The sequence below is a fragment of the Echeneis naucrates genome, chromosome 22 (genome assembly GCF_900963305.1).
Source record: "Echeneis naucrates chromosome 22, fEcheNa1.1, whole genome shotgun sequence".
Lineage (NCBI taxonomy): Eukaryota > Metazoa > Chordata > Actinopteri > Carangiformes > Echeneidae > Echeneis > Echeneis naucrates.
The window spans coordinates 1,191,046-1,216,650 of record NC_042532.1 but is presented as its reverse complement, the minus strand read 5'-3'; the positions used below and the strand labels follow the sequence as shown (position 1 = coordinate 1,216,650).

The 25,605-nt window shown below is 40.0% G+C and overlaps 1 protein-coding gene across 1 annotated transcript in view; it reads right to left on the bottom strand.

Annotated features, from left to right (window-relative positions):
* Positions 1–23,994, bottom strand: part of setd3 (SET domain containing 3, actin histidine methyltransferase) — a 37,680-nt gene extending 13,686 nt beyond the window's left edge. The window contains exons 1-6 of the mRNA XM_029494365.1: positions 23,890–23,994; positions 10,680–10,803; positions 6,738–6,830; positions 6,392–6,540; positions 6,090–6,162; positions 5,613–5,869 (exon numbers count right to left, since the gene is read on the bottom strand). Of these exons, the coding sequence (XP_029350225.1) occupies positions 5,613–5,869; positions 6,090–6,162; positions 6,392–6,540; positions 6,738–6,830; positions 10,680–10,782 (675 nt within the window). The 5' untranslated portion in view covers positions 10,783–10,803; positions 23,890–23,994. The remainder of the gene's footprint in view (positions 1–5,612; positions 5,870–6,089; positions 6,163–6,391; positions 6,541–6,737; positions 6,831–10,679; positions 10,804–23,889) is intronic.
* Positions 23,995–25,605: the final 1,611 nt, after the last annotated feature.

The window sequence follows — 25,605 nt, the reverse complement described above, 5'->3', positions numbered from 1 at the left end:
TTGTTGTTTTTTTACATCTCTGTTTGTGTATGGGTCAAAGAGATAGGATGCAATATGCCCATCTGAGGGATGTATAAATTCACATTTACATTTTGGACATTTGGGGGTCAGAAAAGGCGTAAAACCTTTGTTTTTATAAAGGTAAGTGAACCATGTCCTAATTCCAGCTCTGTCCAGACCACATTAGAGACTTAAGACAGGGCCAGACTTTTTTTGTTGTGTGTTAGTTGTAATTCGCGAGCAACCCAAAACATATTGAAAAGAAAATAGAAATAAAAGGAAATATAATTAGAAATTAATGCTTAGATGGCTCCACTGCCAAAATCATACCACACAGTATGTTGGGAAGTGTTTACATGATAAAGAGCCTTTAAAAATTGATGTAGACTCTCTGTCTCCATCAGTCTGTAAAGTAAATCAATTTCTCTCTGCCTATCTTTATATCTATCTGTCTCTTTTTCTTTCTCTCTTTGCGAATACAATCCAGTTTAATTACTATCTCAGGTGACCAATACCACTTAATTGACAAAAATAATAGCTCGACAATAAGAATAGAGCAAAACAATTAAGCATTCAGAGGCTTATTCGGGCTACAGTTCTCAAATAATTAGTAATAAGTATTCTACTGAAAATTCCATCGATTACTCAAGCAATTGGATAAAACATATTTTTGTTTAGTTAAAGAGCAATTAATAATGTATATGAGAAAATAAGACATTTCACTTAATAATGGACAATTACTTAAATTTTTTAGACAATCAACATTTATCTTTATCTTCGCTTTCGTCGTCATCACGTCTTTCCTCCATCTTCCCTTTGCTAAAGTCAAACACACCTTCCCCCTCCTTCTTCTATCGCTTGCGTGACATCAGCGCGTTGTACCACATCTGAGACCGTGTGCAACGTGTCATTCTCCAAAAGCCACGCCCGCGGAGGGAAAAACAATCAAGAGCTCTCCATTGATTTTGTATTGTGTGAAGGTGTCTCTTGTCACTCTGTGTGTGCCAGCAAACACAAACAAATGCCAAAAAGCTTATGTGTGGTAGGGTGCACTACTAACATTAACTGCCAATAAACTGTCAGAAACCAATTATGAATAGTTATTATAACTCACCATATTCCCAGCATAACTGAACCCAGCAACAAGTGGCCTATGATGTAAACTCCCTCAGTACTTCAGCTCTTTTTCTAGCTCAGTGCTTCTCAAATGGGGGTTAAGAGTACGTGAGAATTTTAAAAATATATGTTAAAAATAGCATCAATTCAGTGGCCCTGTAAATGTATTATATAACAAATATTTCATAAAAATACGAGTGTAATGCAGGTTCATAAGATAAATTTCCCATTCAGTTAATGTTTCACTATCCTGAAAAGCTAGCGTCTCACTTATACCAGGATGGCATGACCCAAACTGGCATATTTCATATGGCATTGCCTGCCAATCACTGCCATCATCAACTCAATACATGGAGATGTGGAAGCATAGCAACAGCGCTGCTGAAAAGACAAGTGCCAAAGAAAGCGAAAACACAGCCAGCCAAATTTCAACAATGTTTGGAAGAATGTCTTGATGGGATTTACGCCCACAAGCTGCAATCCACCCATGGTATTGTGGGTTTTTTTTATGTGGGGATAAATTAGCCAACAGTCGCATGAAGCCAGCACACCTCCAGCGCCATCTCACAACAAAACATGCATATCACACTGGTAACAGGTCACTTGAGGGTTTTTTTTTTTTTAAGAGGAAACTTTCTCAGTTCAGGAAACGAAATGTGGAAAGCCTTCACAACATCAGCCCTGGAGGCATCGTATGCAATGTTGCTGCTAATAGCTAAAGCCAAGAAATCACTATAGGCAAAGAGCTGCTCCTCTCAGATGTTTTGCACTAGCTGAGACCATGCTGGACAAAAACGTGGTGAAGAAATTTAAGTCTGTGTCTATGTCAAATGACTCACGCAGAATAGACAAAATGGGAAGAGAAATTGTCGAGAAAGTTGTCAGAAAACTTGGGGACTCTTTTTCCCTTCAACTGGATGAGTCTACCGATGTCAGTGGAAACGCACAACCTGTTGCTTTTTGTGAGATACGTCGATAATGACATTTACGAGCAAATACTACTTTGCAAAATTTGAAGGGGAGAACATGAGAGGATATTTTTAATGTTGTCAACACCTTCTGTGAAAACGGCCTCGGCTGGAAGTTGTGTAGCAGCCTCTGTACAGACGAAACAGTATCAAAACAGTAACTTCCATCAAGTCAAGGCCACTTAATGCACGTCTGTTTCACCACCATTGTGAAATTGTGGGAGCTGAAGACACGCAGCTGCTGCTGCACACAGAGGTGCACTGGCCCTCTCGAGGGAGAATACTAAACCGGTTGTTGGAATTGGATCTACAGTACACACCTTTCTGATTGAGCACAAATCCTCCCCATGCCAACTTGTTCTAGGACACAAATTGGCTCGCAAAGTTGTACTATCGGGCAAACATCTTCGGTAAGCTGAACGAACTGAATATGTCTTTACAGGGCACGGACATCAGCATTTTAAACTTGTATGATAAGGTAGGTGACTTCCTGAAGAAATCCGAGCTTTGGAAAGGGGCCCGTGTTCAGGAGAATTTCACTTATTTTTCTTAAGGTGGATGATTCTCTTGCAGGTATATATCTTGAAGATATGTACAGAGCTCTACTCAACTCAGTCATTGTGGCACATTTGACCACCTTGATTCAAGATTTTCATTCCTACTTACCTGACATAGAGGACAAATCTGCACAGCTGGATTGGGTCAGAAACAAATTTCTCTTTTCTGCAGCAAACAATCTACTTGCCACTTATCAGGAAAAACTACTGGAATTGTCATCTGACTGTGGCCTCCAGATGATGTTTACCTTATCCAGACTCAGAAAACTTTTGAGTAGCTACTACCCTTTGCCTCCACATATGTATGTGAGGCCTCTGTCCCTGCAATGACTGATCAAAACAAAGCAGAGAAACAGGTAGTGCCAGGATAAAAGCTCGATCACAGCATTTGCCTCCCTGCCATCAAAAATGACTAAGATCCTCAGTGAAGCATGTCATACATCAATCTAATTTTTGATCCTTAAAGAAGAGATTAGATATGAGATTTATTTTTTGTGAACATTTCTGTACACAAATGATTCTTTTGTGTTTATATGCTTAACAACTGATTTCATGAATTCAGTTTAAAAACAGATCTTTATTATTAACCTCAACGAGGACACTTTAGGTTGACGATTATTATTATTATTATTATATGCATAATTCTTTACTTTTTTCTTAACTTCTCATTTCTTATAAGTCCATATTTATTTTGAGAATTTTTTATTTCTGAATAAGAGAATGCAAGGTTTCGCACAGTTGCAAAGTTGAATAAATCAGACACTGATGAAACAGTGTTTAAGGCCTTTTTCTTTTTTTTTTTATTTTACTGGTTTGTGCTGGTTACAGGGTACTCAGCCAAAAAAATATTTACAGGGGATACACTGAAAGAAACTGAAAAAAAGGATGCGAACCACTATTGTACTGTAGCTCACTGATATTTAGCACAACCCTCCCACCCAGTGGTATCAGCCAAAACTGCACTGTCAAGAGACATTAAAAGGACAAAGGCTGAAGCATTGTGCAAAGATGACTGATGTCTGGAACATATTTACATCATATTAAACTATACAATACAAACACTAAAATGCCGTGTTATCAACTGAAAAAGGAATAAATATTCCAGAAAGAAGATATCACAGCTTTCAAGTTAATGTGCAATGTTCATCATTTAAAATTAACAAGCAGATGCCAAAAAAGAATTAAAGCCTTCTGTAATGATGGAGGAGACCTGTGTTATGATTTCAGATTAAAGCTGAGCTTAATTTCAAAATGCCTCCCACTGATAATGTGATTGCAAAAGATTTTCAGATCACTATCACACTATCTGTTGAATAGACTTTGTAACTATTATTAACCAATATTTCATCATAGGCCATAATCACTGTCTCTACCTTGTTCCACCACAGGTTGAAAAGTTCAAACTGAGTCTTTTCCCATATGGAAACAGCCCCTTTTTAATCTTGGTATGGAAATCAATGTCCTGTAGTGCATTTTATATAAATAAAATCCAATATTGTCTTCTCTGGTTGGAAAGTGGGTCTAGGTGCGGTATAAATACAGTAGAATTATGAAACCACTGGATGAATGAGAATTCAGGATTTTATTCAGGATTAAATTTCACTTGCTGCCTCTTGTGTGTGTGTGTGTGTGTGTGTGTGTGTGTGTGTGTGTGTGTGTGTGTGTGTGTGTGTGTGTGTATATATATATATATATATATATATATATATATATATATATATATATATATATATATAAAAACTCCCCCATTACGCTATCAGCTACAATGGTAGTCCCCTTTTAAATATTATTCACTTCATTTGTCATTGGTCTTAATGTTGTGGCTAATTGCGATTTTTCTTATGGATATCAAACTTCAAATTAAACAAAGGAAGTTTTTATTTCAACCAAAAATAAAGGCAGATGAAATCAGTTACCATTAGATCAGCTCTATCTGTTTGTTCAGCTCTGTCTGCATTTCCTGAAGTGTTTAAAAGGTGTTTAATCAGTTTTCACAAATTAAACAATGATCATTTCAAAAAGAATCCATCCTGCCTCCAAACATACTACTACTCATGGTTGACTGTTGAGGTGAGAAAGTTAAATAATATTTAGGACGTCCAGTTGCAGGAATGTCCATGTATCTATGTGACTGATCAATGCAATATGCATGCCAACCAGGGCACATTAAATTTTTACTATTTCTTGTAGCATATGTTGTTTAAATGCTAACAGCCCCACAGATATGGTCTAATTCAGTGGATCTCAAACAAATGGGGATTTTCAAGCCCCACTGGACACTGTCGCCCCAACAAAAATCTTGACAAATCACAGTTCATTTTATTAAACAGCAACATCAGAGTGCAGTTGTGCCATCATAGCTAATATCTTGAATATAAAACAAAAAGTACAGTAGTCAAATAATTTCATTTGCAAACTGTACAAAAAACAAAAACAAGACAACCTTCCCTGTATTAGTGGCTGCAATGTGCCTGTTTTGCACTGCACATTCTCTCAAAACGGGGTTGCAGGCATTAAACTACCACTCTCAAGTCATGCTCAATGTTGAGCTGAGATCTGTATTTAATATTCAGAGAAGCAACAGTCTTTCTTGTGTGTGTGTGTGTGTGTGTGTGTGTGATGGTGCTGGCTCTTCTGTGGCTCATCACAAATTTATCCATGTTGCTAACAGCTATCTGTTACCTTGTTGTCCAGCTGCCATTAATTATTACTTTGTTTGTGTGTGGGTGTTTTGTTTGGAGTGAATTATCTTTATTGTCAATGAAGAAAAACATTTACAGTAAGATAGGCATGAAATTGAAAATTTCCTCCCATTTGTCGCGCCCCACCTGTCATGTCTCTGTTCCCCACCGGTGGGTCGCACACTTTGAGAAGCACTGGTCTAATTTCATATTAAAAAGGAAAATTAATAAATAAACTATCAAACAACTATATTCATGTACAGTGTGTGGATGTGTGCTCATCTGCCTACCTGGACCAGTTTGTAGAAATAGGCGTATTGACGTGCAGTGTTTTTATACTGGCTCAGGACATCCTGCACTGCCTGTGTGCCCAGCAGCAGCTGCACTTCATCCTGCTGGTAGTAGAGCGGCGTGTCATACTCCTGAGGAAGACTACGGATGTATGGCAGCCAGGGTGATTCAGGGTTGGTCCGCTCACACAGCAAGTGAAGGGCCAATGTCACATTTCCCATGGCCTGCATGATCCGGTCCTGGTTGTACAGAGGGCCTGAGATGGATCAGTTAAAGTCAGTTACAATGTAAAACAATATTTGGAGACTACAGGAGTCTAAAGGTGCACATTAAAACCTAGTTTTAAACCTAAAGAACATTTCATCCTGTAATGAGGAACAGCACCACACTGCAATATTTGTTTCAATCATGATTATAGTTGTAAAATTTCATACGTTTCATAGGTGTAATGATGCAGTTTTCTAGCAAACACTCACCTAACAAAGAGTTCTGAGCTGACTCCACTGTCATCAGCATCTTTCTGGGAATCCACAGAAATAACTCCTCTGCCTACACGCACGCACGCGCGCGCACACACACACGCACACAAACTTCAGCATTAGGTATGCTCTGCTAGGCTTTCATTTAGCCATTCCTTCTGTAGTTCATTATAAAACCATCTGTTACTGACAACCAACAAGGGGGTTGAATATTAGTAGAGTATTAAAAGTGATACATCTGAATCACTTTCAGAAGCATCTGAAAAAAAAACTATTGGATTACAGTGGGGTGGGCTCACCTTTATGTCCTTGGTTGCCCGGAGGCCATAGCCCTCAGCGCCAAAGTTAGCCACAGTGAAGCATTCACATGACGCGCCATACTCCTGAGCCCAGGACATCAGGTCTGAGAAGTAGTCCTGTCTGCTACCCTCAAATACTACTGAGAGGCCTAAACCAGACAAAAGCAAACACACAGAACAACAAATCCAATATGCAACAAATTCCAAATGTTCACCTCATATGAATTTTACTTCACTTCATAGAAAGCATTATCAAATCATTTAATTTCTATGGTACCAAAAGAAATAAATCAACAAGTTAATCAATTAAAAATATCCATGAAAATATTCAAGTACAAATCCTCACCTTTCTGTTTCTTTCGAATTTTCTCCACCAAGCCTCTGATCTGAATGTATTCTTCCCATTCTTTACCAGCAGAGGGTGTTGCACTGCTGCATTCTGGGAAAAAAAAAAAAAAATCACAACTGTATCCCAGTGCTTCTCAAATATGTGGGGGGGGACCCCGTGGAACATGCTTTTTTGCAGAATAAAGTGTAATTGCACCTCCACTACAGCACTCTCATTGTGAGAGTGTGCGCTGGGAGTATTAATAGGGTTTTTATGTACCGTTACAGAGTAAAGAATAATGTAAATAAAGTTATTCTTTGTTGCAAGTTGATCAATATTCCTTTATTTTTTCTTTTTTTTTGTTTTCTTTAATGATAATAAGAATACAATGTTATGCAGAGGTGTACATATAACAATCTTATAGACAAATGATACTACTCGCGGCGGAGATTTGGGGGCTATTTTTTTCTTCCTATGGGGGGCCTAACAGAAAATAATTGAGACAACAAAACAACCGGTGGCACAATTTTAAAAACACTATCCAGCAGTTAGCCTAAAATGATATTTCAACATGTCAGATGATTATCTTAACACGCTAGCTCTGCCGGAGACACAGCTAGCGGACTCACATATGTGGGTCTTTCTCATTGTCTCTTCTCCTTGCCTTCATTTTCATGGAGAAATGATCCCACTGAATGGCCGGAGGTGTCATACATCAATATTTACAACTACCTGATCTATCCAAGTCTTGGATAAGTTAGGCTACATCCACACTACTACATTATTTTAAAATAACTTTATATAACATTTCAAATCTGCCCCACTTTATGGGGTTAAAACATAGTTGGGTGGATGTAGGTTAGCCTTGGTAAGCTTCAGCTCCTGCAGTTAGTCTTGCCAATTTAGCAACCCTAACTTAGAGTTAAACATAATTCATGTGCATAGCTTTATTAAATATAAAATTACATCCCTTATGTTACAAAATATTCTAATAAAAGCTTGGCTTGAGAAGAGTATCCAGTGAGGGCTAATTGCTTTTTTATTTATCTTTCTTTTTGTTAGGAATATACACTCACACAACAATGCGATATTTCTGATCTTTGGATGAACTTTTAATGGGTGGATGGGTCCAAGTTGGGTACCACCATAAACCAGCCAACTCTGACTGCACGGTCATCAAGGCTGATGTGAAGCCTTCCTGGTTAGGAACACATGGCCCACTGCACATGTACGCACGCTATGTGTCAGGATCCAAGAGTTTTCCAGTTAGAGTTTTTCCCAATGACGGCGTCTGGCATCTTACTGCCTGTATCCACTTCAAGACACCTTCACACAATACAAAGTCACTGGAGAGCTATTGATTGTTTTCCCTTCAGACATGGGCGGGACTTAAATGAGCTGTCTCTATTCAGCCAACATATCCACCTCTGAATTATTTATCAGAAAGTATAGCAGAAGACCGAGATGCTCTTCTACTGTGTATTTACCAATTCACAGCTTCCGTAAGCTCGCCTTACATTTGAGACTTTGAAGACATTTTTACCAAACGGAGCAAACACGGAGGGCAGCATTGTGGCATAGTAGTTGTACGTTTGATTCCTGGGCCTGGGGCATTTTTGTGTAGTTAGCACAGTTGCCTAACAGCAAAAGGTTGGTAGGTTTGATTCCCAGGTCTTGGGGCTTTCTGTGTGGAGGTTGTATGTTCTCCCAGTGTGAGCTTCCTCTCAGTAATCCTCACACAGTCCAAACACATTAATTTCTAGGTTGATTGGCTCCAGCACCCCCATGACCCTCACAGATAAATGGTAGGAAATGAGAGCGAGGGAAGAAACTGAGCCATTCTTTAATTATCAGCTAGGAATCTAGACTGCTGGGAAGGATCTTGCATTGCGATGGGCTGCAACTGCACGAGACCTCCCCACACTCTGCATCCACTGAGCCTGGGCAAAGCGGCACCTGTTCCTGTACAGCTGCCTGGCAGACATAGCTTGCACATGTACTTGCACATGGTCCTTCTGCTTTGCCAGAATTAAACTTTGTTGTGCGTGAGGCACTAGTATATAACCAGGGCCCATATAAATGTGGAATGTCCATTTGTCCAATGCATTTTTGTTTTAGATAGTCCAGCCATTAACAATAATAATAATAATGCACTGTTATTTCTTAAAACACTTCTACTAGATGTCTATGAATATTCTCATTCATCCAGGTCATTGTTCTCTCTCTCAAAATTGATTCTTGGACAACTGGAGTTTTATTTGTCCATGAAAACAGACAGATGGGTACAGAACTTATCTGATAGGGAACTCACCCGCCCCAAGAAGGAGGTCTTAGCAAAAGAGAACCAATCTCAAACAACCCTTTACTGATCACATCAACTCAGTGGACAAAAACATCAAGTTCACTAGAGACATATACATATGTCATATACAACCGCTTACTGTTTCTGGATTGTGGTGTTCACTTTGATGAGGAAAGAAACCCCCACACAGACCAATACCTACTTTTTGGCTCACACCATCCACTAGAGCACAAACTGGGGGTTATTAGAACCTTGCAACACAGGGCTGATAATGTACAAACCTCTATTCGAGCCCAAGCAGAGGAACATAAACATCTAAAGGGAGCCCTGAAAACTTGTGGCTATCCAAGTTGGACATTTGGCAAGAATGCAGCATGCTCCAGAAAGAATACCAACACGGATGACGCAGAGAAAATGAAAGAAACGCAAAAACATAGTCATTTCATATGTGTCTGGGGTCTCAGAGAAACTCATGAGTATTTTTTAACAAACCTCAAATCCCTGTAAGTTTCAAAAACCCACAACAAATATATTTAATGGCCTCACAGACCACTCCCTCCTACAACACTGCCTCTGCTTTTGTCTTTTATGTAAGATATACATTAGCAATACCTTCTCCACAGTCGCCATGTTTGTTTGAGTTTGTTGTTGTCATAAACTTTAGACTCTGAGCTGCCCCCTGGTCGATGTATTGCTTAATATCCAGTCCAACGTAAAGGATGAATGAAAGTATGTGAGCAGTAATGGTAACATCGTTTGAAATGGATGCATAGATTTTCATACGTACGTTGAACATAAATGAGCCTTTACTTGCTCTTAGTAATACCATTATGTACACTATGTATGAAGGGGGCATCCTTAGCAGATGCCCAACCAACCTAATCTGGCCCCTATTGATGGAGAGGAGCAGCAGCTCTACTTTGAGCCACTCCCAGACGTCCGAGCTCCTTATCCAATCTCAAAGGCTGAGCCTGGCCACCCTACGGAGGAAGCTGATTTTGGCCACTTTCATGATCTTGCTCTTTAGACCAGTACCCACAGCACGAGACCATAAGTGAGGGTTGGGATATAGATGGACTGGTATATTCAGAGATTTGCCTTGGGGCTCAATTCGCTCTTCACCACGATGACCCAGTGTAGCGTCTGCATCACTGCATATATTCATTGGTTTGTCCATCTCTCACTCCATTTTGCCCTCATTTATGAACAAGACCCCCAAATAGTAGAATAGTAGAATTCCTCCCTGACCCAGAGCGGACATTTTACCTTTTCCAGCTGAGGAGCATAGCATCAGATTTAGAGGTGCTAATTCTCATCCTCGCCAGTTGATGATGAAACCAATATGAACAAAACAATGAAATAATTTGTGTTATTTGTTACATCAGATTTCGATGTTTGATATTTGGTCATCATTGTAATTTGATCATTATGGTAACCATAACTTAACACAAATTCCAGTCATTCCACAGGGTTTGTGTTTGTGTGTTGATTTGAATACAGTGTAATACTGGAATCTTATCTAAGTACAGTAAATGCATCTAATATCGAAAACTTATTGACAGTAACTACAAAACATGAATAAATGTGTCCCCAATTCACTATTAAAACATAAGGGGTCAGTATCTAGACATCAGGGTGAGCAGTGGAAGTAAACATACTCTGCAGCAGTTCGGAAATTAGGTTCATCATTTCTTTGGGGGAAACCACAGCACTGGAACCAGAGCCCGACTTCTGAGTCTTCACTCGACTCTTCTTTCCCATGGTACCGGATGGACGACTGAGCTGAGAGAGAACACAGAGTTAAACACAGTTATATCACCAAAACATCCTGAAATGTTTGATTTAAAGAGAAACATCACATACATTTCAAATGGATTGAACAAGTCCCTACTCCACACCACGAAGACAAAGTAGACAGTCCTGAGATAAACTTCAGTGTTGTTGTGTTTCATTAGGCCATATTTTCTTGTTCATATTGTTGCATTATGTACTCTCAATGGGACCACAGATTAATCCAAAGACCTGGTTATTTCAGGCACTGGAAGCCGAGAAGAAGAAAAAGAAGCTGAGCTCAAACGTGTGCTCCAACATTGCACTGCTATGCATAAAGATATGAATCAAAAACCAGCTCCAATTATTTCAAACCACAGCTGCGTAAGTAATTGAATTATGATCAAAATTGCCTTATTGCAAAGTGCAAATCAAAGAAGATACAAATTACAATGTGTGACACCATTGTTATGCATTTCTATGATGTAGAGGCACATCAGCCTACAAATAATATTCTCCAGACTTAAGGGACACAGGGTTAGGGTTATTGTCCTGCCTTAAACAGGAGATTGGTAATTGCTATTTTGAGTGTTTTGCTTACATTTCAATGTAAATCTAAGACAGTGTTCACAAATGGTTACCATCTTATCTGATACAGCTTCAGAGGATCTGACAGCAAGAATGAGATATACTTCCAAAATCCAGATGGCACTCACAAAAGCAGAGTGAAGCTGCACCTGCAGGTAGAGGATTCTACATAGTCTTGAATTAAGCATCTGAGGGCTTGAACAGCTTTAGATTTTTGATCTTCATTCATTTTTTATTTTGATTCTAAAATCACATTTTCAGATTATCATAATGGTTATATGTACACTGATGAAGCAAAATGAAATTTTCAGCTATTTACAATTGAAACTACAGGTGGTAGGTGGCTGGGTTTAGTGTAATTTTTGGCTGTCAGTCATGAGTGTGTCTACGTTTCTTTTTATGGCGTGATGGCAGATATTTGTTTCAAGCCATCATTTTGAGGGTATTTCATTTATCCTATGTTGTCTGCTTTATGTATGTTATCCTAACATAAAAGATCTGCTACCACTACTTGTCATTATGGTTTTCCCAAAGAACTGGACTAGTAATGAACTGTAGACATATGTTTGATTTCTTTCTCTGCTGTCAGGAAACCCAATTTACATAACAACTAAAATAGATTACCATGTTGTATCACATATCACAAGTGATAATTTAACTATATTCAAATCGTAAAAAAAATCATTCATGATAAGCATGTTGACACATGAAATTTGTTTTTCCACTGAGTATTTTGTCCCTCCTGTCCTCTCTGCCTGTCCCCCTTCTACAAGTACTGAATCATCTTTGCTCAATTTGCCCACTCAGTGCTTGCTGCTGCAAGAGTTTACTGTAATTATGATAACACTGGTTATCATAAAAAAATTTTTGGTGCTCCAGAATTGCAGTCGGTTAAATGCCAAACGTCCCGGTCCTTGTGTATGTTGTTGTGTCTGAAGTGGTGGAGTACTTCTAAATTTGCGGTCAATATCTTGTTCGGAAAGTGCTGAAATAACGCCAACAACTTCATTAAATTCCTCTGCCTTACATGTTACATGTTCTGTGTCAGCAGGTCCAGCTTCAGCATACTCTGCAAGGTGTAAAATGTCTATCACCAGCTCCCAAGAAAGTTGAGGCGCACCGTCCACAGCCGCAATGTTTGTAAAGACTTCCAGGCTTCACCAAAGCAATCGATATCGAGTCGCATTAGCCAAACCCACTGACTTTGATGGGTGAGTCTGACAGAAAAAATTAATTCATGAAGCAATGCAACAGGACCATGAAATAATTAAATTGTGAAATAATTATATATATTTTTACATTGAATGAACTGGCAATTCAATTGGCAATTAATTAGACATTTAAGTATTTATTTCCCATTTGAATTAATTAGTGACATTTAAGTAATGATTTAAAGATGTATTTATATATTTCATTCTGTCTCTTTTCGAACCTCCATACTTTGGTCTTGCATTCTAGATTACAGGAGATTTGGCAGTGATAGCAAAGCTGATGGAGTAGTGCAGGAAAGCGATACGTAGAAACTTAGGAACGTAGAAACATCTCTGCTGGTGAATATTGAATTCTCTGGTTCAAAGGGCACAGGATCCCTGCTATGTGGTGGGGTGCATCTCTGTTAGGCTCTGATATTGCTCTGGTTTTGATTGGCTACTGAGGTGGATCAATGTGGATTTTTGCAATAATTGCATTATTTACACTGTGGTCACAATTTCGGACCAAAGTTTTTGGACACTGCATTTATTTCGCCTGTCAAAGCCCAACCCTATTGTCCCCGTCGTGACAGGTGGAAACAGGACAAACTGGCCAATAGGGCAATGATAAAACTCATGGGCCAAGACACATACTGAAAACCATATGGAGAGGGTGCATCGGAATCTTCTATCTCCTAGGCAACCTACCAACATCGCAACTTGGAACATCAGGACCATGTTCACAGCAGGAAAGGTGACAGTCATTGCAGTTGAGATGAAGGTTTCTATTCAGATGGCTCCAGACAGGAGAATTCAAATTGGTCAGTGGTGAGTCCATACTCGTGGACACTCTGGACATGCACATGAAAAAGCACCACACACAGAGGGAGTGGCATTTATGCTCTCCAAAGAAGCACAGAGGGTCCCCATCAGCTCAAGGATCATTACTGCAAGATTCAAAACCACCCATAAAAGAATCAAACCTGCAAATCATACAATGCTATGCATGGACCAATAATACTGATGAGGAACTGAAGGATAATTTCTACAACCAGCTACCAACATCTACTTCAGACCTGAAAAGAAACATGACATGAATAACGAATGAAGAACAGGCTATGCGAAATCCAGGACATGGCACCATGAATGCAATTTTTTGACAACAATCTGGTCATAGGAGTTTTCCCCCATGAACACATTCACAAAGCCATCTGGATATCACCTGACCACACTACCTAAAACCAAATCGACCACAATTTTATAAACAGGAAGTTCAGGCACTCTCTCCTGGATGTACAAGTGAAGAGAGCAGCCACCAGGCCATACCACTACGTACTGGCTGAAAAACTCCAAATCAAGCTAAAGCACTGCAAACCCCTCTGAGAGCAGTAGAAAATTCAACATCCAGCTCTTCCAGGACATAGGAACAACTGTATCAAACCACCCTACAGAACAGGTTTCAAGCCCTGCAAGAACTCCAATAACCAGTGGAAGAGTACTGGAAGAGCCCTAAAAACATATGTAATGACCACTCCAGTGAAAATTGCCACTAATAAGGCTGAAATCAAAATTCCAATATTCGTGGTAAGCCAAACAATCAATTTATCAGGAAGAGATGTGTTGTATAAATTAAAAATTTAAATATGGTGCTCTCCTATGGGAATTCAATCAGTAAAGATGGCCTGGACTATCAGATGTTAATGAGTAAACAAAAATGGTTTAATGGACCAGAATAAGTACAGCATATTACCTTGCTAAAAAAATAACAATCGGGATAAACACTGGGACCCATGATGAAAACTGCCTCTGCACTCAAGTGGGACAAAACTGATAACCCACTGATTTTTCAGTCCCTAGAGGTGAACATGATAAAGATCCTGAGTGGCAAATCAATGTTGTGAAAACCCCATGAGTTAATACTGATGTCAACTCAAGCTATCTAATAACCAATGAAACAGAACAGATTAATGTGGAGTTGAAGGAGGACATGCTTGGACATGTTCCAGAAGTGTTGTGGTCAAAGTATGATACTGACGCTGGGCTTGTGAAATCTGCCAACCCCATACAGGTAGAGCTAGCGCCAGGGGTGCGACTCCCTCGCTGCACTCAATACCCACTGAAACCAGAAGCGGAATAAGGAGTGAGTAAAACAATTACAGCATTAATCAAAGCAGGAGTATTGGTTGAAACACTTATAATACCCCTATTTTCCCAGTGTTGAAAGCAACCAAACTTTGGAGGTTGGTTCATGATTTGAGAATGATTAATGAAATAGTAGATAGAAATAATAGATTTACCAGCAGAAGTGCATAACCCTCACACACGACTCACAAAAGGTACCACCTGAAGCAAAATTTTTCACAGTAATTGATTTGTACGTCAGAAGATTCCCATTTTCTATTTGAATTCACATACAGTTGTAAGCAGTATACCTATACTTGCCTCCCACAAGGGTTTGCATGCTCACCACACATGCTTAACCTAACGTTAAAAAATGATCTTGAAGGTCTGGCATTAAACAGCATACTCTTACAATACGTTGATGTTGTTTATCTGCGCAGTCACCTTGGTGCGATTCCACCAGGACTCGGTAGAGGTTCTACAATGGTTGGCTGAAGGAGGACACAAGTTGTCCAAAACAAAATTTCAGTACTGTCAGCCACAGGTGGAGTACCTGGGAAGAATTGTCTCCCACAGTACAGCTGCACTCTCACCATCACAACTAGAAGGTGTGAGCAAAACTTCATGCCGTCAGACTTTTGGAAAAATTATGACAATTTTGGGGATGACAGGGATAGAGGACTATTCAGAAAAAGTGGCTCCTCTGAGATCGAATCAAACAGTTTGACATTACCACAATGACAACCCCACTGAAATGGACAACTGATGCTATGATAGCATTTGAAACACTAAAAACGGAACATGCAAACTGCACCAACACGAGCTACACCAGACTACACCAAGCCTTTCTATCTGTACATAGCAAACAGAAGTGATAAATATGTGTCTGAGTTGCTGATGAAAGAAACATGAGGGTTGGAAGAAGCAACCTCTGGCCTATTAGAGCACAAAATTGGATAATGTAGCACAAGAATGGCCACCGTGCTATCAGGGACTAGCGCCTGTCCATTGCACATATGATGGGGTATCCAATTATCATTATGACACCACACAAAATAGCTTAACTGATCAATCAAGGACGATTTGTTGAACTCCAGGAACACTGTCTGCAGTACATACCACTCCTAACATATCCAGATGTGACCAACAAACAGTGTTCAGCTCTAAACCCGGCAATGACCATCCCATTTGAGTTTGAAGGTGAACCCCAAGAATATGTAGCAGAAACTATGAGATACATCAAGCTCAGGCCAGATCTAGATTTGTTACCCCAAAATACAGATGTCATCTATGCAGGCTATGCAGTAGTGAGGCAAGAAGAGAAAAAAGGTGAGAAATGTGAGCATGTCTCCCATGCATGGGCATGGGAGACACCCCAGACCAAGTGACATTAAGTTAGAGGAAGCGACTACACTGGACAATGATCCCTATGACCGTAATAACAACAAAACCGATAGTTTCAACTTAAACTATAAGTATATAACTATAGAAAATAACTACTATCCGTACAGTTACCACTAAATGAAATCAAATCATATTTATTTGTATAGCGCCAAATCATAACAAAGCTACATCAAGGAACTTTATATATAGAGCAGGTCTAGACTAAAGTCTTCATGGAATTATTTAAAGAGACCCAACAGATCCCCCGATGATCAAGCACTTGCAACAGTGGCAAGGAACAACTTCCTTTAAGAGGCAGAAACCTCAAGCAGAACCAGGTTGGGTGTGATGGCCATCTGCCTCGACCGATTGGGTCGGGAGGGGGCGGGAGAGCAGGAGAAGGAGATATTCAAAACAGGTGTAGGCAGGAGCTGGTAGGCTGGGAGGGACAGAGACTTTGGGAAAACATGGTTAGTAAATGCAGTACACGTGCTTAGAGCTGGGAGAAATGGGGATTTCTAAGAAGCATGATTATTGTCAGCGCGTGTAGGCAGGAACATGATGCTGCATGAAGTTCATGGAGATGAGCTGGAGTATGGAATTGGAAGATATAGGAGCAGCAGGCAAAAGAGTTTTAAGCCTGGTCTTGAAAAATGCTAAAAAGAGTCCGCCTCGCGGACCTATACTGGAAGTTGGTTCCATAGAAAAGGAGCTTGATAACTGAAAGATCTGCCTCCAGATTTACTCTTGGAGACTCTTGGAACCACAAGTAAACCTCCATCTAGAGAGTGGAGTGGCCTACTAGGAGAGTATGGGACTATGAGCTCTCTGAGATAGGATGGAGCTTGGCCATTAAGAGCTTTATATGTTAAAAGAAGGATTTTAAAAATTCTACTCTATATTTTACCGGCAGCCAATGAAGAGCAGCTAACACAGGAGAGATGTGATCTCTTTTCCTTGTTCCTGTTAATATTCATGCTGCAGCATTCTGAATCAATTGAAGGCCTTTCAGAGATTCATTTGGACATCCAGATAGTAATGAGTTACAGTAGTCCAGCCTAGAAGTTATGAACGCATGGACTAGTTTTTCTGTATCATCCTGAGAGAGGATGTTTCTGATTTTCCAAATGTTTCTCAGGTGAAAGAAAGCTGACCTACTGACTTGTTTTATGTAAGGGACAACAGTTAGAATTATTAAGGTTGTAGAAATCACTCCAACCTCAGAAAAGACAACCCCAGATAAGCAAGCTGATCTAGGCCACTTGCTTTAACAGAGGAAGCAATGGAATGCTCCTCAGCCAAGACATAAGAGTGTGCATTGTGGCACACTGAGGAACTATGGGAGGCTGCTAATTATAATGGGTGGCATAAATGGGTAAAGTATACAACTAGAAGAATGACTAGTAACAAGTATTTAGTATGCGCTGAGTTCCCTGATACAACTCTTAAGGGGACTCCAGAGAAATATGCATTTAAAGACTGAGCATGACATCAACGTCAAAAATTTACTGAGTTTAAGCCACAGGAAGAAGTGAGCCCATTGTTTAGAAGCCAAACGTGTGGGATCCAGTGCAAATTTCTGTACGGATCCAGGCAAAACCATAATTATTTGGATAAACGCCCAAACTGTAGGTTCGAAAAGCAGTGTGAAGAGTTTTGCATGCTCACATCACAGAGTGAGCCACCAGCTGATTAGAAAGTTGACTATAGACAAGACTATGAGTGTTTTGGAAGCAGAGGTCTCCTGAATTATGTGTTGTATAATGTTCTCCCATCAAGGTGGACAGGATTATGTGCTTTAGTTAGACTGTGAATTTCAATGGTAGTTATGTTTGAGGGAGTGAATGAAATAGTCAAGCAGCAAATGGAGTGCGATCAACCTCGAAGGGCAACACAACAGTTCACTGTGGATGAAGGAATACTGTTAGACGCGATAGGACTGCCAACAGGCATTCCCGATGAATTTAAGGCACAAAATGAGAAGAGAGATTAGAGTCTATGTTGCCCTGGATCACAAAATAATAAATAAAAATGTAGCCTGGACAAATTACACTTACTACAACCAAAAAAAGTAAACAAACTACAGCAGTCATTTGTTTAGGCAGTTGCATGCAACTACCACAGTAGCATGGCAGAATCAATAGGTGTTGGAATGGATGACAGCAGAACAAGGAGGTGTTTGTCAAATGTTCAGAAAATATTGTACTTGCATCCCAAATAACACAAATGCTGATGGATAATTCATAAAGGCCACGACTAAACTACTTAAAAAAAAAAAAAGAGGGGGAATGCTGGTAGGGGAGGTAGCCTGTCTTTGGATTAGCTGTTTTGGTCAAGACAGCCATAGTTCTAATTTAGGTTTCTTTTTTGATATGTTGCATTGTTCCCATGCTGAGGAGACAGTGTCTGTGAGCGTTTGACAGACAAACGGACATGATGATGGGCCTGCAGGGAACTCAGATGGTAAATAGACTGGAAAATGGGCAAATGACTCACATGCGTCCAGTGGTCCAAAGGCTAATGGGGATGTGAACGTGTTCTCAACACTGGATTATTTGAACAACGCTGATGATTCAGAGGACAAATCGGAGTAAGAGTAGGAGTTCTGAGTACGGTGAGTAAAAGGGACACAGGTGTTAAGGAAAAATGTGTTGGAGTGGGAAGGAGCCCGACAGAGGAGACATGAAGAGTAAGACCTGTTGATGGACTCAATTGCACCTGTAAATATGAGTTTGAGTGTTATTAACATGTGCATACATACATACTCTTTAGGGTAATGTGCTCATTGTGGAGTTGTAGTCAGTTGAGTGATGAAGGTTGAACTCTCCTGGGAAAGAGGTTCTGTTCCCAGTACCATGTTAACACTCCTGACATAGAAGGTTTAGCTAATGCATTAGAATCGTTTTATTTCCACATGCCTGTGCTACGAAGACTTGCTTACATGTAGGCTGTTAGATGCACTTAAGACCTCCTTACATATTCTAGCTATTGTCATCAAATACTCTTGACGTAGGTATTAGTAGTAAGAATCAGTGTATCACCGCAGTCTTAATTGTCATATCAATATCCACTTAATTTCATTATCCATTATCTGAGTTATTATGAAAATGTGTTGTGTTGTGTGTTGATGGTTCACGGTTCAAGGTGTGACTTGAGAAGTTGGTCGCCTGTGGGGAAGGGGCCATGGGAGAATTTTCCTGAAAGGTTTTTCGCTCCCATACATCTCTGAAGTTGTGAACTGTCTCCAAGTGCCTTCAGATTATCACAATAATGTTGTACTTACGCAATATCCAGTATATCATATAATTTTGTATGTTTCAGTATCAGTTTTTTATGGTTTAGCATATCATATAATTTCATGTTTTAGTTTTGCAATATTATTTTATCCGTCATTCTTAATCAACAAAATTGGTTTAAATCACTATAGTGATTTCAGGGGGGGATATGTAGGGGAAGGACGGGTACCAGAGGCCTCGTCTCTGTTCACGCATCAATATGAGGGTCAGGTCACCAGGACCTATTCTGGCACCAAACAAGTCAAAACAACAAGTAGACATCTGGAGTGTCAGGAAAAAGAACTACACCACACACACACACACACACACATACATCGTGTTGCACAACCACCATGGTCGAGGTGCAAGATGAGGGTGAAGGCTATCCACACAATACGCACACATAGCCTGTCTTAAGCATAAAAAGGAATGTCACATGTTGTATGGTTGTTTTTTTTGTCTCTGACTACGTAGGGCCAATATGAATAAAGAGAAGCTGTTGTGGAATTTAATCGCACACTATGGGATCCCCCCCCCTAAAAAACATAAACATCGTGAAGAACGCATATCAGGACATGCAATGCCAAGTGCTCCACAAGAGACAGGCACAAAAAACATTCACAGTGCTCACTGAGGTGAAACAGGGCTGCCTGTTTTCCCCTTTCCTTTTCCCCTTCTGCATTGACTGGACCATGAAGTAAACTGCCCACAATAAAAAGACTGGCATCCAGTGAAGTCTGGCGAAACATCTAGAGGACCTCGACTTTGCAGATGACATCGTACTACTCTCACATTGCCACCAGCAGATGCAAGAGAAATCCCAACTTCTAAAAACAACAGCAGCTGAATTGGGGCTTAAAATAATGGCGCAAAACTCAAAATAATGCAGATGAACAAAAGCCTATAAACATCTGGACACTGGAAGATAATAATTAATAATAATAATTTACATACCTGACAAGTGTGATAGCTGTGGACGGTGGGACAGATGTAAAGTCAAAAATTGGGAAAGCAAGAACAACATTCAACATATTAAATAAGATCTGGAAAAACAAAAACATCCCACTCAATACTAAGCTCCAAATTTTAAAATGCAACGTCAAATCCAAACTGATGTATGAATCAGACTTGGATGACCACAAACAAAATCACAGATGAACTGCAGACTTTCATCAACCACTGCTAAGACACATCCTCAGGATGTTCTGGCCAAACCATATCAGCAACAGAAACCTGTGGGAACGCACCAAACAAGAGCCAAATAAGACACACAAATAAAGCTCTTAATGGCCAAGCTCCATCATATCTCAGAGAGCTCATAGCTCCTTACTCCCCTAGTAGGCCACTCCACTCTCTAGATGGAGGTTTACTTGTGTTTCCCAGAGTCTCTAAGAGTAAATCTGGAGGCAGATCTTTCAGTTATCAGGCTCCTCTGCGCTGACAATAATCATGCTTCTTAGAAGCTCTAAGCATGTGTACTGCACTTACTAACCATGTTTTCCCAAAGTCTCTGTCCCTCCCAGTCTAACAGCTCCTGCCTACAATTGTTTTGAATATCCCCTCCTCCTGCTCTCACCCACCCCCCAACCCAATCGGTCAAGGCAGATGGTCGCCCCCCCAAGCCTGATTCTGCCCGAAGTTTCTGCCTCTTAAAGGAAGTTTTTCATTGCCACTGTCGCCAAGTGCTTGCTCATTGGGGAATCTGTTGGGTCTCTGTAAATTATTTTAAGAGTTTGGTATAGATCTGCTCGATATATAAAATGCCTTGATGTAACTTTTTTATGATTTGGTGTTATACAAATAAATCTGATTTGATTTGAGAGATACAGCTGATAAGGAGAAAGTGGAGCTGGATTGGTCACACACTAAGAAGAAACAAAACAGCAATAACCAAACAGGCACCAACATGGAACCCACAAGGCAAACGGAGCAGAGGTTAATTTGTATGGAAGGCCATTTACTTCAGTATGTAATAAATGCAAAAATAAATAAACGCAGTTATGATGTAATCAGACAAAAAATGTAAATAAATGAAAAATATTGATATATAATGAGTTAATAAACATGCAAAGTTATTCAACTTAAAAGTAGGCTCTTACTTTCTGGGGACATACTTTTTATAATGCAATATTTAATTACTTCCAAAGATGTATTAATAATGGGGTAGGGAAACCATTGGTAGGCTTGTAATTGTCCCAAGGCTGGATAAATTGGGAGAGTTGTGACAGAAAGGGCATCCGGTGTAAAAAAAATCAGCCAAAATCAGAGCTGACTTGCTCTGGTGACCCCAAATAGGGAAAAGCCAAAAGTGGGAGGGGGGAAATTATTTAATACTAACAAAACAAAACAAAAGTTGTAAACATCAAAAGAAGTTAATTTGTTGGTCCAAGACAAAAGGGCAAAGAGAAACTAGTACAAACTGCTCCGTTAATGGATCTAGCTGTTCTGAATTCATTGGAAACTCACTAAAAAGAACAAAACAGCATTGAGTGACTGAGCACAGCCAGCGTCTATTTATAAAATTAGACGTCTGTCAGGTAATGCCAATGCTGAAAAATCTTAAACTTTCACTCTACCTAATGACTGTTGAGGCACGACTGCAATTGTTTTAATAAGAAATCATAATGTATTGAAGTCTAAGGGGAAATTGTCCTACTTCTCATACTGTTCATTTCTTAAATGATGGTCCCATTTAGATGAAAATAGACCCCAAATTAGGGGATGGATTAGAATGTGGTTACTGGATTGACAGACTGAACCACCCAATCACTCCTCCTCAGCTCCACCTCCTCCTGCAAATATTGTTTCTTCTGATTTCAAAAAACCAAGATGGTGATGCTGAAATTGTAACTGAAACTGTAAACCTCAAATAGCAGTCCAGTTTATGTAGAATATGTAACTAAAACAAATATAGAGTAAGACAAGAGCCCTACTTTCAGTTCGAAACATCACTTATAAGTGTATAGTTTCTCGCCCCTAGGCACTACAACCATAATGACAAAGGATATGAATGTCACATTTGCACCTCTTCATTTTCTTTTAGACAAATAGATTTGAATCTTTGAGTTCAACCATTAGACATTGGAATGAATGCATATTAATATATGTGCATATTTATCGATGTGTATTTGTATAAATGAAAGAAAAAAAAAAATCTGCTTAACTCCAATATTGAGTAAGTGCATAAAACTTGATTGCACGGGTACCTGCCCCCATAGAAACCTTTTACCTTGCTGCATACGCACACACGTTTTTACCATACTTGGATCAATCTGCCAACAGTTGAGACCAATGGATACAAAAATGGGGTGTTCGGGTCACTTTCATTGTGTTAGTCTAGCAGCAGCAAAATGACACTTTTACTTTGCAAGAGTCAACTTCCACTGCATAAAGACCAATTCAATATTTCACAGGTTTTAGCATGATTATTATGAATCCCTCTTCACTTTGCAACTGCTCTCTCTGTCTCTCTCTTTCACAATGCAGATAGTGTACCACAGCAGAGGACGTGGTGAAATCCATTTATGACAAATGGGGTCTCTTTCTGTTTAAGCTTGCATTATTACTACCACATAACCCCAGTGTGTGTGTGCATGTCTCTTTGCCTCCACACATGCCACACAGCTATTCAGGGACGTTGGGCAGCAGTTGTCATTGGAGTCCAAAGGCAAGTCACTTACAAGAGGAAAACTTCAAGTAGACACTGCCTTATCAAAAACAGCTGTTTATTTGCAGCTGGGGATGAGATGGAAAAAATCTGAATTACCATTGAACAAAAAAGACACAAAGCTACATAAAGGCAAGGGGAAATTTAAGAAATCACTCTGTTGTTCAGATTACAATAATTTGAGAAAATTAATAAATGCATCTCAAATCTCTCAGTTCAAATTAATCTCTGTTGGACATACGTTTAAAAATGCTTAGTAAAACTGTTTAGTTTAATTAGAAAAATATTATGTGATGAAATTACATGTGCATATTTTGGCCTGTTTGTCACGGATAGAAATGCCGCGACTTCTAGGAAATGACGAGAACCACACCAACATGTGATATTGAAGACAACCACATATGGGGTGCAGAAGTAGCTAGCTACCCGGTTAGCTACCTGGTTCAGTTCAGTATTCAGAGACACTCGGTTGCTCTCTGCCAATGCCTAAATGTTTTAACCGTAGCAGGCGAGCCAACAGTCCCACACAGTAAGCTCCTCGAATTATTGCAGCCTCTCCCACTAGGCCGGTAGCAGCTAGCCTGTAAATCGGAAGACTCATGCACATCCGTGCGGAGAGAAGTAGGGCTGTAATACACGGACCTCATTCATCTATACCGCCTTGCGTTAGCGGGTTAGCTGCTAAGCTGCCAAGTGAAAGGGGCTCAGTAGAAGAGTTGCTCAAGATGCTAATCTGCCGGATAACTAAGATAATTCACGACAGTGCAGCAGCCGGTACACCACATACGCACAATGACAAAAATTAAAAGTGGAGACCGAGCCCGAACTACGCTATAGCCCAAACCGCTGACATATTTCTCTGGTTCACTCATACCTTTTAAGTGACAGCTGCAGTTCCTCTGTTCTGCACGCCGATCAACCTTGACACAACTCTGTGTGCGATTGGTGTAACTTTCAGGCACGCCCACATAAACAAAACTAGATCCGGGCGTTCTAATTTGTTGTCGGATAGCAAGCTCACACAACACAAAGCTACTAGTGCCTGTAAATAGTCGGGGCGGTCTATTTACAGGCAACAAAGTGTTCCTACCGCACATTGCGATTGGACGCTTACTTTTAGACCCCAAAAAACAACCATATATGGTAACGTTTGAGCTACAGTTATTGGCTGAAATACATGTTAGTCATGATTATGGCTCTGGGCGTGTTCTGGTGGGGTTTGGGTGGACCGACTCATTGGAGTGATGCTGAATCAGCCTCCCTGTCTGCTGCGCTTTCTTAGAATTTTCTAGTTCACCTTAAAAATTGTAAGCATCTATAGAAGGCGTGGTTAAATTATTTGACTCCTTTGGGCGCGGCACAGATTCAAACCAAAAGTATTAGAAAACTCGCTGTTGTGAAGTTAGCGGGTAGGTCTAAACATTTAACAGGTTTTCGCTTCTCTAGTGAATATTTTAAGCAACTCGCGACAAATCTAGAGATACCATCAGGTCTAATTGGCGAGTTTCGGAGACATGAAAGCACGTATTCTTATTTACTCTTCTCAATGAGCCCCTCCCCAGTCACTAATTTTTGTAATGGAGCACTGAGCGACGCGGCGCACCACGTCCACTGTTTGTGTGTGGGGGTGCTCGTACGTGCGTGTGCGCGCCCTTCTCACTCCCAGCCAATGGTCCACTCATCCTCAATCACGTTGTGCAGACTGGACATCCAGCTCTCTCTGTTGATTTGAACTCTCAATTGTTTATTGGACCCATTCAAGACTCTGCTTGTCTGCATCCATGTCAGGAGCTCTGAAACACCGGCTTACTGTTTTAAACTGTTTTAAAACGCAGCGGATTTACTAAGATGAAGGTGTCGCAGACCAACGGTCTATGGTGCATTATTGTATAGCGCTATAGACGTTGATGCAAATACACTGTTGCATCAATTGAACGAGCTCACAAAACATTCAGTGGTCGTTATAAATAAATACATGTTGGGGCTTCTTATAAATTCTTTGGAGGGACATATAATTCTTTTAAGTTAGAGTTTAGAGAATTGTTATATTTGTATCACCAAGCATAGAAATGACAGAACATGTTTATGCATGTGATAGTGTTCAGGAATCCCTTCACCTCTCGCTGTTTTCCAAATCCACAAATTTATCCATAGATTTATTTTCCTTCCAAAATATTCAGACGAGTGTGATTCTGCAAAAAAAGAACACAAAACTTTTTTTGGTTAATAACAAAATATTACATACACAAATACCAATGTGCAATAGCCTCTGCTTCATTGTTTGTGTTTAAATACGAATTTTATATATATCAAAAAGGTTAAAAAAATATCTAACTTGCTAAGAATTTCTGCTCAATTATATTGTCATTTTTCTCTCTTCCCTATTTGGGGTCGTCACAGCAGGTCAGCTCTTTGACTTGCATGATTGATTTGACCAGAGCTTTTACGCCGGATGCTCTTCCTGTCGCAACCCTTGCAACCCTCTCCATTTATCCCAGCACAAGCCTCCCACTGGTTTGCGTTGTGGTTATGGTCTGTTGCTCTGCATGCAAAGCATGCGCTCTACTACTGAGCTACGTCGCATACCTAT